At 47.8% G+C, this 13,469-nt stretch overlaps 1 protein-coding gene across 2 annotated transcripts in view; it reads left to right on the forward strand.

The window, feature by feature from the left end:
* SH3TC2 (SH3 domain and tetratricopeptide repeats 2) overlaps nucleotides 1–6,925 on the forward strand; it is a 43,963-nt gene extending 37,038 nt beyond the window's left edge. For both annotated transcript variants that reach the window (XM_037044965.1, XM_037044966.1), the window contains exons 14-17: nucleotides 260–382; nucleotides 2,392–2,542; nucleotides 4,261–4,457; nucleotides 6,084–6,925. In XM_037044965.1, coding sequence (XP_036900860.1) covers nucleotides 260–382; nucleotides 2,392–2,542; nucleotides 4,261–4,457; nucleotides 6,084–6,275 — 663 coding nt within the window. In that variant the 3' untranslated portion in view covers nucleotides 6,276–6,925. The remainder of the gene's footprint in view (nucleotides 1–259; nucleotides 383–2,391; nucleotides 2,543–4,260; nucleotides 4,458–6,083) is intronic.
* The last annotated feature ends 6,544 nt before the right edge of the window (nucleotides 6,926–13,469 follow it).

A 13,469-nucleotide genomic window follows, 5' to 3' on the forward strand; every position in this document is an offset into this window, starting at 1 on the left:
TTATTAAAACATAAAATGTTTGCACTGCTGAAAATTATTCTATCATTGTACTCTGTTATACAACGATAGGAACATGCTGGACTAGGGACTCTCAAAGGCTTCCAACCAGCTCTGTGAGTGTGGGGACAGTTTGGGATTCTAGGGCTTTAGCAGAGGGCTAGACTAGGTGTCTAAACTAGACATAGGGTCTCATGTCTGCCAGGCCTATGTGCCTTTGAGGGCCTTTTCTCGCTTTGACAGTCGTCTCTGTCCCACCCAGGCAGCCATCCAGAAGGCCCTGAGGTTGGAGGAGCCCGCCCTGGCTCTCAAGCTCTACGAGGAAGCTGGTGACGTGTTCTTCAATGGGACCCGCCACAGGCAGCGTGCGGTGGAGTATTACCGGGTAAGTCCCAGGCCTCGCAGTGTGCCCCACCAGGCCCTGCAGGACACAGATATGGGCGGGGCCACATGGATTTCAGCCTGGACCCTCCTTCCCCTCTTTTGCTGGTAATTCTTTTTCTTCCATTTGTCAATGTAAGAAACATCCACGCCTGGAGAGAATTTTTATTAGTTTAGGGTGCCAAACTGATGACAATTCCTAAGAAGCAAATCTCAACATATTGACAAAATGCTCCAGAGAATGACAGTGTTGCAGCTTATTTTATATGTTAGAATCAGAGGAGGAGATGCAAGGAGGGTTACCTGAAGTCCATTGGTGGTAGATTAAAGGGATGAGAGAAAGCAAAGCAAGGAAATCTTTGGGATTGAATAAAAGGTAAAACAGAGAGACACATTTCTTTTACATTGGTGGGCACAGGATAGTTAACAGTAAATATTTACAGCATGTGGAGATGGTGTGAGGGGGAACAAGATGGTCCTGTGGCCTCCTGGTTTGTGGGTGCACTCTGAGGGGTCTGGAAATGGGAATTACTCTAACATTTCAAAGGCCTGTCATTTTAGATGCAGAAAGGCACTGGACAGGCTTACTTAAGGTGAAGACTGATCTTTGCCAAGGAAGCCACAGGCCTAGGATGTTCCTACCTGCCACGACCCACTTTTGGTGAGGAATTTTTATGCTGAGACCATCCTATGTGGTCGCTTTCAGTCTCTGAGTATGTAGGACCCACCACGCAGGCCTCCCCTGAGCTCACAGGTTAGCAAGTGGATCCTTTCTCGTCCCAGACCAACAAACCTTCTCTCTCTTCAATCTGTCAGGCTCCCAAAGAAGGAGCTGATACACTCTGTCATTCTCAGGCTTGATAACTTACTCTTCCCAGGAGGACAAACTATAATAACTACATCTCTTGGGTGCATGGTTTGCAGCACACTTCTGTGCCTACCAGAATGCGCCCATGAGTCCCTGGTAGCCTGGGGGGAGAGGACTGGTCTTGCATGAACACTCCTGTTTACTGTATTTTTATTAAGTGTAACACCAGCTCATCAGACCCCGAGTTCACCAGTATTACTACAAAGGATGAGGCAGGATAATACAAGGGGGGTGATTTAAAAAATAATATTAATTAAGTAAATGTCTAGATGTTAAACAGATATGTCAAAAATCATAATTTTTATCACAGACTGAGGTTGGAAACATTATCTGATCCTAAAATCTTACTTATTCAGATATTCATTCATTTGCTTGTTCAATCGATTATTCAGTCGTCAAACATTTATCAGTCACCTACTATGTGCCAGGTGCTGGACAGGAGACACATCTGTGACTGTTGAGGTGCTTGTTGTCATACACATTTTTACAGGCTCAGAGAGGTGAAGTGACCTGCCTAATGTTCTATTTACTGGGCACTCTGGTACGGCGACACGCGTGTATGCTCTGGAGATGAGCACTATGGGTGCTGAGGGAGCACATGGGTGGGAGGCAAATGCCTATCCTGCGCTCAGTTTCCCAAACTCAGGAGGTCCGATGTCCGCCAGTGCTCCCACCTCTGAGATGTGGGCAGAGAAGCCAAGAGGAAGGACCAAGAGAGGGAGCTGAGAAAACCTGTGTGTGGAAACATGGCGGGTTCCCGGGTTTTAGTCCCTGCCATCCACCAACCTGCCAGCAGAGTGCGAGCCTCATAGAGCAGTGGTTTCCGGCTGTTTCTTCTCATGGCGTAAACTAATGCCTAAAATTCTGCAGCACATACAAATATGATGTATTTTTTGCCAATTGACAAAAAATAGGTATAATTTTGATTCATTCACACTGGACAGCTATTGTTGTGTTGGCTGTTGTCATTTTTTCAATTTGACAATCTAAGAGAAAAGAGGCTGGTGCACCTGACTAAAAAGTCAGGTGCTGCATGTTTTAAAAATTCTTGCAGTGCACCAATTGAAAATAGAAACCACTCTCCTAGAGTATGGTATATCCTGGAAGTTCTTCAGAGTTTAAGATTCCTGTGCCTCTCTTCTCAGGCTGGGGCTGTTCCTTTAGCAAGGAGGATGAAGGCGGTGAGAACTGAGCTCCGGATTTTTAACAAGCTGACGGAGCTGCAGATCAGTCTGGAAGGCTACGACAGGGCTTTGGAATCTGCCACCCTGGCAGCTAGACTCAGCACAGTCACAGGTAGGTGGTCCCCCCTGAGTTGAAGGGGCCAATACTCCCCAAGGAGACAGAACAAGGCAGCCCCAGCACAGGCTCTGGACACCGACGGCAAGGGTTTGAATTCTAGGTCCAACCGCAGGGAGACCTTAATTAAGCAAGCTCCTTAAGTCTTGAGTTTGTCTTTGGCAAATGAGGGTTAAAACTAGTACCCATCACATGCAGCTGTTATGAAGACCACTGCGAATCCATGTAAAGCTATAGCACAGTGCTGGGCACATAGTGCATCCTCGATAACTGTTACCTGTGCTGCTCTAGTTCCTATGTTGCTGTTGGTGTTCCATGAGGACAGGGCAAGTGGTATTTCATTCCATGCACAGGCAACACCCTGTTACAAAAAGACTATGCCCTAAATTTTTAATTGGTTGATTGTTAGTCAAATGCATATTTTCCCCATGGAACTGAAATGTCAATGAAGGTCAGATTATTAACTAACTGAGTATGTAGCCAAAATAGTTTGCATTTACCACAAAAGCTAGTGGAAAACAATGCAAGTCATTAAAACAGAAAGAAGGCAGGATAGAAAACAATACAAACCCCCTCATTTTGAAAGTTGATGCTTGAAGGAAAGCAGGTTCGATTAGAGGAGCCGTGATTGGATGTGGAGGCAAACAGGGTCTCCCGTGACGGTTCTGAAGGGGGCTCTGGGCACACTCAGCAGCCTGAGATGTGGGTGCTACTGGACTTTATTGTGTGTAATTGCACTTCAGAGCTCTCTACCTGTCTTTTTCTTTACTGCAAAAACCCTCTGAGCGACTGTCTGCTGCACTCAAAGGAGACCTTACCCCTCCCCGCCCGTGGCAGCAGCTCCCCACGCAGCTGCCTCTGGGAGCAGGCTTTATCCTTCCCTGGACAGAGCGGAACACTCAGTGGAGGCTGTTTCCCCCTTTTCATGAACTTTTCTGTCACCGAATTTGACCAATATCAGAGACTTTTCTCTCCTTTGGAGTTTCTATTTTAATTTGGGCTTTTGGCCCTTTGAAGCTTTAAAGTGAGGTTTTTAGATTGTATCAAACAGCCACCTTGCAAATATTAAAAAACAAAACAAAACATTGGAAGCCATTGTGCTCTTTAAAAGTCCACTTCGTATTAAAGCAGTTGCGACCACCCACCAAGACCCCAAACCACGGGACCTGGATTCGAGAGAATGACAGGTCTGTGGTTTGGGTCTCGGAAACTCATCTGAGCCCCAGGCTGGTGAAGGAGCCACTGCTGGGGCGGCCCCAGGGCTCTCTGCCCAGGGAGCTTTTTGTGCAGGAGACATTTGTTATGTGGAGTTATTTCATTGTAAAGAATTCTGAGTTATTCCATCAAGTTGGTCGTGTCACCATGTCCCATCACAGGAATTTAGAAATAATTATTTCCCAGAATCTTGAGTTAAAGTGACACCTGTAAAGAGGAGAAATTTTTCCTCAGGACTCAGCCCAGAAAATCTTGCCCAGCACACGCTCAGGGAACTCTGTGCTTTCTTTTGCAGCACCAAGCCCGGGGTGCACTCTTGCTTTTGTTCGTGGGGCTGTTTAAGACAGTAACCCTCAGCTGAGCAGGGACCTCTTCCGCTTTGTTCCTTCTGTCCCAAGCACAACCTCTGACACCTCCAAAGAATTGCAAAGGATGAACAAGGGGACGAATGAGGTGAGGGGGTGGCTGCTGGGTGTTACTTTCCATCTTCCAATTCCTAGGAGACCAGAAGCAGGAGCTGGTGGCCTTTCACCGTCTGGCCACAGTGTACTATTCCCTGCAAATGTATGAGATGGCTGAGGACTGCTACCTGAGGACGCTCTCCCTCTGCCCAGCCTGGCTGCAGAGTCCCAAGGAAGCTCTGTACTATGCAAAGGTGTATGACCGCCTGGGCCGACTCACCTTCCACCAGCTGAAGGTAAGAGCCAGGCTTTTAAGGTCATGTGAGAGCTGCCATTCAACTATGCTCGTCCCTGACCCTGATCCTTCAGGAGAGACCCGAGATAACCCAGATGGGGAGTGACAGGGCAGGGAGTGACTCCACTGGGGACCCAATGGCTCTTTCTACTCAGCCTCTTTGGAAACCTCAAAGATGTCTTTCATTTCCGAGAACAGAACCTAGTCCCCCTATCTCCTTGCTCTGCTCTGACTTCTGCAACTGCTTTATCTATCAGGAGCAAGTGTCCTGCTTGAGAGCATCTCATTGACCTGTGAAAATATACAGTAGGAGACCCAGATCAAAAGAACTATAAGCTCCAAAATTAAAATCAAAATTAATGCTGAACCATTACAAGTAAATGCTTAAATGTTATAGACAAACTAGTCAAGTTACATAAAACTATATTTTAGGAGAAATCTGTGTTTTTGAAGTGATGGGGCATGGGGTCTGTGAATGTCCATACGCCTAGGTTCTCAGAAGGTCTTCGTCCTGACTGTCCTGTTTTCTCGGCTGGGACTGAACCCAGAACTCATTTTCCCAGCCAATTCTAGGCAAAACTATGTTTTGACTGAAACTCAAAGTTTCAGGTGACCTGAAACTCCCTGCTACAATCCTCAACTCTTGTCCCCAGACGTTGGCTCCCCTTGGCCAGAGCCCCCTGTCTGCTTCAGCATAAGCCTTAATCTCTTAATGCTGGGGCTTCCGAGTTGCACGCCTGTGTTTGGCCCTCAGGGGATCCTCAGACAACTCTGCTGTGTATTTCTTATTCACCAGACATTGTTTCTGGCCTGAATTAATTACTGAGTTACGGGGGTTAATGGGAACCAGACATCCCTTTCTGAGTCTCACCCAAAGCAGCCTCTGTTCCCCTCCCTACCATGTGGGGAGGGACAACTGGTGTGAAAGACTCCCCTGCCATCTTGCTGCTTAGTCAGATGGTTCAGGAACAAAGTGTGTGACCGACTGTGTGAACCAAAGGCTCCAGGGGTTGCTAGGGGAAGGACTCACTTAAACTAGCTTATGCGGAAAAAAAAAAGGAAGAAAAAAAGAAAGAAAGATAAGGCAGTCTGTTGGCTTAAACAAGGGGAAAGTTCAGGAGTAAATTCAGTTTCCAGTAGCTCTGGATGCTGGTACTCAGATGCCATTTCTCCACCTCTCTCTGCATCTCTCAGCTCTGTTGTCTCTACTACACTGTGGTTCTTGGTCTCCTTCCCCTCCCACTATTGGCAGGCTCTAGCCCGTATGTAAGAAGGTAAGGGATCAGTTTCTCTGTTAGGTCACACTGCAAGGCCCCAGGGTAGGACTGGTATAGGTCAGCTTGAATCATTTATGTGTACCCGAAGCACTGTGCCCAGGGGTGTGCTGCTTTGCGGTTTGCTGGCTCTGGGTAAGGTGCCACCCCTGTGCCTAGGCAGGAGGGTACTAGGGTTAGCAAAGTCCCAGGCTGCAGTGGAGTAGGGAAGGGGCTCCCCCTGCACCCCCAACCAGGAGATGGGATGGGACGGGTCAGGCACACAATGGCTAGGGCTCCCAGCACTGCCTCCCAGCCTGTCCTGGAAATGTTGCTAATGCTGTCTTTTCTTTGTCCCCATGCCATGGGGATAGGATGCCCATGATGCCACTGAGTACTTCTGGCTGGCCCTGGCAGCAGCAGTCCTGTTGGGTGACAAGGAGCTGCAGGACACCATTAGAAGCAGCCTGGACAGCATCTGCCAGAGCCCCCTGTGGCTCAGCAGCCCCTGTGGGCGTTCCTCGGAGAGGGCACGGTGGCTGAGTGGCGGGGGCCTGGCCCTCTGAGGAGCACTGTCCCACCTTTGACCACTTGCCATAGCCAGAAGTTGCCTCCCTGCCTTAGGCTCCTGGGCACTAATTGGAGGGTCCGAGTCCTCGCCTGGCCCAGCCCTCTCATTTTACAACGGGAAGACCATAGTCCCAAGGGAGAGGGGCTCCCTGGGCTGGCCACACAAGCAGCAGATGACGGGGCCAGGATTAGGAACTTTACCAGTAGACAGTGCCTATTCCTCACAGGTGGCCTCGGAAATATACTTTCTTGACACACAATTCTCCTAGATAAAATGAAAAACTGTGCCCCTGGGAAAACTAGCTCCTTCCCCAGGGAAATCAGGAACTGCCCAGGGGAGAAGGCAAACTGAATGGACTTGATTTCTTCACTGACTTTGCTCAGGGAAAGACCCCTCCCCAGCTGGTGGAGACATGGGAACTGTCACGGCGAATCCACCACCCTCAGCCCAGAAGACGCAGCCTCCAAATGGCCCTGGAAGGCACAGGGCATGAGGTCTAACATGGATGCTCTGTGTCCATTCTGCCCAAGGAACCCCACCTAAGGCTTCCCAAGGGCCAGGGCATAAAAACCGAGCACTAAGAAAGCTATGCGGTAAAGTACATGTAAATTATGTATACTATTAAATATCGCCCATTTACATTTACACAGACATTTGTCTCCTTTATAACATGGGGAGATGGAATGGGAGACCCGAAGAGTGAGTCTTGTAATGGTTTCCAGGTAGCTCCTTTTCAAACCATTTCTGTTGGTTATCCGTCACTGCATAGCACACGTCATGGCTGGAAATTTATTATCTCACAGCTTCTGGAGGAAGGCAGGAACCCAGGGTGACTTAGCCAGGTCCTCTGGCTCAGGAAGGCTCACAAGCTAGGATCAAAGTGTCAGCCATAGCTGCAGCCTCCTCAGGCTCAGCTAGGGAAGACTCCACTTCCAAACTCACTCACTGCACACTGGCAGGAGTTGGTGCCTGGCTTGCCACTGGCCTGAGTCTGCCCAAGTTTCCTGCTTCATCAGAATGAGCGAGTGAGAAGAGCAAGAAGAGGAAGTCAGGGGCTTCTCATAACCTTATCTCAGAAGTGACATCCAATTAGTTTTGCCTATTCTACTCATCATAAATGAGTCACTCTGTCCAGCCCACACAAAAAGGGTATGAATACCAGGAGGTGGGGACAATTAGGGGGTTGTTCAGAAGCTGCCTACCCCAGTAATTCATATTCACTGGGTCCGGGAGACACCCTTGGCACCTGTGTTTTTAACAAGCCCCTCGATGCCCCTGAGGCAGGTGCTGCACCCTTCCTCTGCCATAGGGCTCATCACCTCCAGCCCGGCAGTTTCGCTTTTACTGTCATACCCTCTGACCTTGATTTCTAGCTTCTCCGGCCAACCAGATGGTTGGTGGTGTGTCGGGATGGGAAGCAGGTGGTGAACTGAGTCCACGTTGCATCTTTTAGTCACCAAGCCTGTCTACATGTCAGTACGTCTCATTTTCTCTGAGGGGCTTGGTTGGGTGTCAACACACTCTCTACAGAATACTCTTCTCCAGGAAGGAACTGAAGTGAGCTGGCTAATCACTACCATGTAAAATGGATGTGGTTTTGCTCCCACCACAAACCAGTAAATCCCGAGCAGGGAGGGATGTGGTGGGGTCTCACCTTTTAGGCAGAGCCCTTTCAGCAACCTTCCTGGGAGCTGATAAGGGGCACATGCACTGCAGAAACGGTATGCGTCTTACATTTGAAGGTTTGCTTGGCCTGTGAGCAGTGCCACAACCCGTTCTCCATGTGACTCCAATGACAGACCCTCTCCCTTTGCCACTGACCTATTACTCTCCTGGACAGATGCCAATTTCTGTCACTCTGATGGATGTGGTTCCCATTACTACACTGGGCTTTGGGTACTGGCTGGCGGGGGGTGAGTATGGAGAGGTGTTACCGTACTCAATGTTATTTAACATTGTGTTTTAATGTCGCACCAAGGTTTTTCTTTTCTCCAGCAGACACCTTACCATTGGCTCACACCGAGCTTATGATCAATCGAAACATCTCCCATGAGCTTCTGTTTGACCAGTTCTGTCTCAATTGCCACATATAATTTACATATGCACATACTTATATATTTGTGTGAAGAGCATTACATCTACCCATGTTACATTTCATTGGGAATTTTGGTTAACATTTTCTGATTCTGTGCACTTAGGTTCTTCTGTAATTATGGTGAATCTGCCTCTAACCAGGTCAGTTGTGAAAACGTTAAGCACACTTGCAAAGACAAGGGTAGAGCTTTGATTTGTTTTGGTTTTTTAATGAGGAAAACACTGTACTGTATCATTGTGAGGACTATATCCTATAAGCAAAGTGCTCCACTGAAATAGTTTTAACTGTTTAAAATTCCATTTTAAAAATAGGGGTATCTATTCCCCTTGAAAACTTGTTGAAGTGTTTTTTTTGCGACGCACAGAGTGTGAAGCAGCGTCTGGCTCTGGTCTCTGCGGAAGCAGGTTTCACCACACACTCCCAGTAGCCCGAGATGATCCAGTTAAGCTTGTGTGGCCCTCCTGCCTCCTGGCTGCTGGTATCGAACTCAAACAAAGAACGAGGAAGGAATCGTTACATTGTGGAAAATCCTATAATATATTTTCTCAGCTTCCAGGTACATTACTTCCCTATTTAACATTGTTAATGGCCTGAAACCCAATATTGCCTTGATCTTTTTCTTACTTGCTTTTCCATTATTTCAAGATGTGTTTATGGTGTGTGTGTGTGTGTGTGCGTGTGCGTGTGCGCGCGTGTGTGTGTGTGTGTGTCGTAAGGCGGTGGGGAGTTTCAGAATGGGGAGAGAAACAGATCATCAGCGAGTAGGAAAACCTGGATTTGGGCCTTGAATATGACACTAAATTGCAGTGTGACCTCATGTAAGTTACTTAGCCTCTCTGAACCTCAGATCTCTGATCTCCAGTATGAAAAGTGTGCTCCCCTCAGCCGTCTCCTGTGGCAAAGATATTTCCATAGTGTTTGGGTGGGAAAAGAGATTTGGATCTGGGAGACGAAATCATTTACCCTATGGCCCAGTTTTGTTCTCTTCTTTTCACAGGAAGGTAAACTAAGAAATAGAAACATAATTTTCTCCCAGTCTCATGGGTAGTTGGTGACGAAGCCAGCAGACCAGCATCTCCTCATACAAGGACTCGGCTGCACTGGTGACAGGTTCTCTCATGCACACTGGGTATCACAGTTGCACACGTGTCCGTGGATGCACACGCTTCTCACCACACACGCCACCTGAATAGCCATTTACTGACCTTCTTCTAAATTGATTTACTTCCTTTACTCATGTCAATTAATTTTATAAAAGATGACTGGTCTAGGTAGCAGAAGATCTTGCACTGCTACCCATAAAAAGGATTTCGTAAACAAAAACAAATACAGTGAAGGCAAAACAAGTCAGTAAACTCCAGCTAGATGCTGTTGCTCAGGGCAAGTGGCCAGTCAAGGCTTGATCTGGTAGTATTGAAAATAAAAAGACCAGCAAGTGGCAGGGAGTGTTGCAGACAGACTAACATTGTCCTCCTTGCGCAACCTGAGAAGTGGAGTAAGCTGTGCGAAGGACTAACCTCCCCACCTGGGAGTCAGGGCTGTTCAGTGCAGTGTCTGGGCACGCACGTCCCACTTGAGGAAGTGGGGACTCACTTGTGTGAGAGGGAAGGGGCACATTATGTAATATGAATATGACTCAGGTGAGAGGCACTGTGATGGGAGCTGATGACTGAGTGTGACGGGAGCTTGGGGAAGGGATTTTGACTCAGGCATGGGAGTGAGGACATCAGGGAGGGCTTCCTGGAAAAAGTGACGTCTGCGCTGAGTCCTGAGAAAGAGATGTACAATTCTAACCGTAGGCCAGGGGGTGTGGCGTTGACAGGGCATGTATCAAGCAAAGGTCCGGAGGGTAGAGAGGGCCTGGCCTTTTCTGGGAACAGCTGCAAGTCTAGGAGGCAGGGAGGGGAGGTAGAGGAGAGGCTGGAGAGGAGAGCAGGAGACAGACCCTGTGGAGCCCAGTCTTCACCCTGAGTGGGAAGGGGAGTCACTGAACGGTTATAAGCGAGAGACAGAGTGGTCAGATTAGCACTTTTGAAGGATGATTCTGGAAGCAGCTTGAGAAGGGGTTGCGGAGCAGCAGGAGGGAACAGCCTGTTAGGGCCTGGCCACTGCGACCACGGGCTGCAGCCTTCACTTGAACCTCACCAGCTTCCCCACTACAGTCCCCTGTGATCCGGGGTTCCAGGGCACCACCCCGCATATAGCTGTCATGTTTCCCTAGTCGTCTCTGGTCTGTGATAGCTTCTCAGCCTTTCCTTGATGCTCATGACCTTGACCATATTGACCTCAACCATGTTGACCTCCTTCCCTTTTGATGATTGCACCCATTGAAATGTGTGCACAAGGGGAAGAGAGAAAAGAGCAATTTGGGGGGTGGGCCCTGTTCTCACCCAGGCAGCGGTTCTGGGTGGGCGGTGGGCATGCCTATGTCAGAATCTGTCTTAGTGTCTGTGTGACCATCAGCAAATTAAGTTCTTTGAGCCTATCGTTGTTAGAATTATATCCGATGTCACATGTAAAAAGTACTGAGCACACGCGGTGCTTGCCGTGTTGTGTAAGCACTAGATGACCTGGCAGATTTGCTCACCTCTTCACTTCATCGTCGAGGAAATGCCGAAGCGCCTGCCTGTCTCTGAGACTGGCCCTCCCCGTAGGGGAGCGTAAAGGCTGACTCAGGACACAAAACAAATGAGGCTATTTCTAAGGGAGTTTTTCTAATGGCTTATGTCCTAAAAATGCCTACTATAATCCTCTCATCAGTTTATTTATTTTAAAGTTCAGATTTAGAGTCTTTTTCAAACTCGACTTTACTCATCACTTAACAGTTCAGTCCCATTTTGTTTGTTTATTGGTGTAAGCCTTGGAGTTAGGTGCAGCCCAACCTAGCATGACAGCCAGGAATAATGTCCCTGTCCTCTGGGACACTGGGTCTGAAGCCAGCCTCCCCCTCTTCTCTACTGAGAGACCTGGTCAGGTTGCTGTAGCCCCATATCCTTGATTTTAACTCTGCTTGGAGTTTCGCTTGAGACCTCATGTGTGGGTGACTAGTGATGAACACTCAGTCCCTGGTAGCTGTCATCACGAAGTAGGATTAAGCAGGCTCTTAGTGAGCGAATCCTGTTCTGGGCCCCACATTTTATGAAGGGGTGTGTGTTAGGGGCACTGTTTGCTCTGGACCCTTACCTCTCCGTGAGACCTTCTGGGTGGAACAGCCTATGGCTCCAGTGTGTACTTCTCTGGTCCCCAGTCCATTGGTTATTTCAGACCTTGGGGGCATTGCAGGATGGAGACCGCTGGCAGTCCTGCCCCTGAGAACATGCAGCTGGCGCACATTCCTCTAAGGGGTGTTGTCTCCCCTGAGAAGCAGAGACAGGTGGCTGCGTAGGGGCTGGGGCGGCTCTGCCCAGCTGGGACGTGGGTCGAGGCTGAGGCGGGACCAGGATAACAAGTGTGGCTGCACCTCAGTCATGGCGATGCCCTGCTCGGTTTCCCAGGAGAGGCTGTGGGAGGCGGGTGGGAGGGCAGGATGCTGTGTCCTAAAATTAGGTTAAAGGTGAGGTCGCCAGCTCCCACTTTAGAGCTGCCTTTAATTCATTGTTGGGGCATCAAGGTAGCTTAAGGGGTGAGTCCTCTCCAAGTGAGCTTCCAGACAGGGTAGGGGAGGATGTTCGGGGTCACGTGGGCAATGAGAGGGAGGTCTTTGCTAATCTGTGCTGTCCAATCTCTGTGAGAAATCAAGAATAGTTCCAGTAGGGGGCAGTAATGTCTCTCCTAAACAGTGTATTGATACTAAAGAAAATATTGAATAGTTCTGGATCAGCCTCCAGCCGTGGCTTTCAAACCCTTTTTCCCCACTGTGACACAGTAAGATATGCTTTTACATTGTATCCTAGTACGCACATCACCAGTAGTTCCTACAATACAAAGTGTACTATGATACATTCTATTCCATTCTGATTTTTCTTACCTTCTACTCTCATTTAAAATGTCTGGCCAATGACATTTTAGATTCACTAAGCTGCAGTTAGAGAGGCACTGACCTTTGTTCCTAAAATAAAAATTACAGTTGACATTGTTGCATCAATATTCTGCACCAGGCCCTGTGGGAAATCTTTCCGAGGACTCTCTCAGGTAACCCAATGATATTTTGAAGAAGATAATATTGTTTTTATCTCCACTGAAGTTTAAAGAATGGAGATGACTCGTTTAAGTCCACCATTAGTAAGTGCTCAAGGTGAGATTTGAACTTAGGTCTCCCTGATGTTGCAACTAGAGCTCTAACTCGTGTATTGTGAGTCTTTGTCAGCTGCACGTCTCTAGGACAGATGCTATTACTAACGTGATCGTAACAGAAGCAAGATTCAAAATTGTTTCAGCAGCCTGGAATATTGGGTTGAAATCAGCACTGTGATTCTAGTGGGTTAAAGAATGACTTACTCCAGAATGGAATTGGAGAGACCTGATATTTCTAGGAGGACTTAAGAGAAACATGAGGGTTACATTGACCAGTCAGGTATCCGAGTCTATAAAAAAATGATAAACCATCTTTTCCAAATGGAAAAATGAAAGGAGGAACAGAATGTTTATATGATGTCATAGTGGTGGTAGGTCAAAGCAAATTATAAATTAGATTTTGAAGATTCCAGGTGTGGAGTAGGGTAAGGGAATTTGCAAGAGACCCAGAGGCAATAACAGAAAACTATGGATGCCTAATTAAGAGAGGGGCCAGGTAGAGCCCCGAGTCTCCCTCATCCTGGTCATGTGGCTCGAAGGGCAGCGGTCAAAAGGGGGTCACAGACCTGAGAGGATTACCCACTTCTGATATCGCGGGAAAGCTGGTAGGGACACTGTCACCCTCCAGATGTGTCTGCTGAACCAAATAGCCTGGGAGAAGCCCATGCTCATGTCGAGATGCCTTAAAACATTCTTATGCATAAATACTGTAAGAAACAGTGTTTTACTTCTAGTATTTAGGAATGCATGCATATTGTCTTAATTTTTCATTTTATTTTTATTTGAGATTATAAATTTTTACCACTTCCTATGGAAAAGTTTTTTAAAATAGGTTCTCTCTTCTGTGTTTGATTCTAGCAG

The sequence above is a fragment of the Sturnira hondurensis genome, unplaced genomic scaffold, assembly GCF_014824575.4.
Source record: "Sturnira hondurensis isolate 20B ecotype Veracruz unplaced genomic scaffold, ASM1482457v3 Scaffold0004152, whole genome shotgun sequence".
NCBI classification, from domain to species: domain Eukaryota; kingdom Metazoa; phylum Chordata; class Mammalia; order Chiroptera; family Phyllostomidae; genus Sturnira; species Sturnira hondurensis.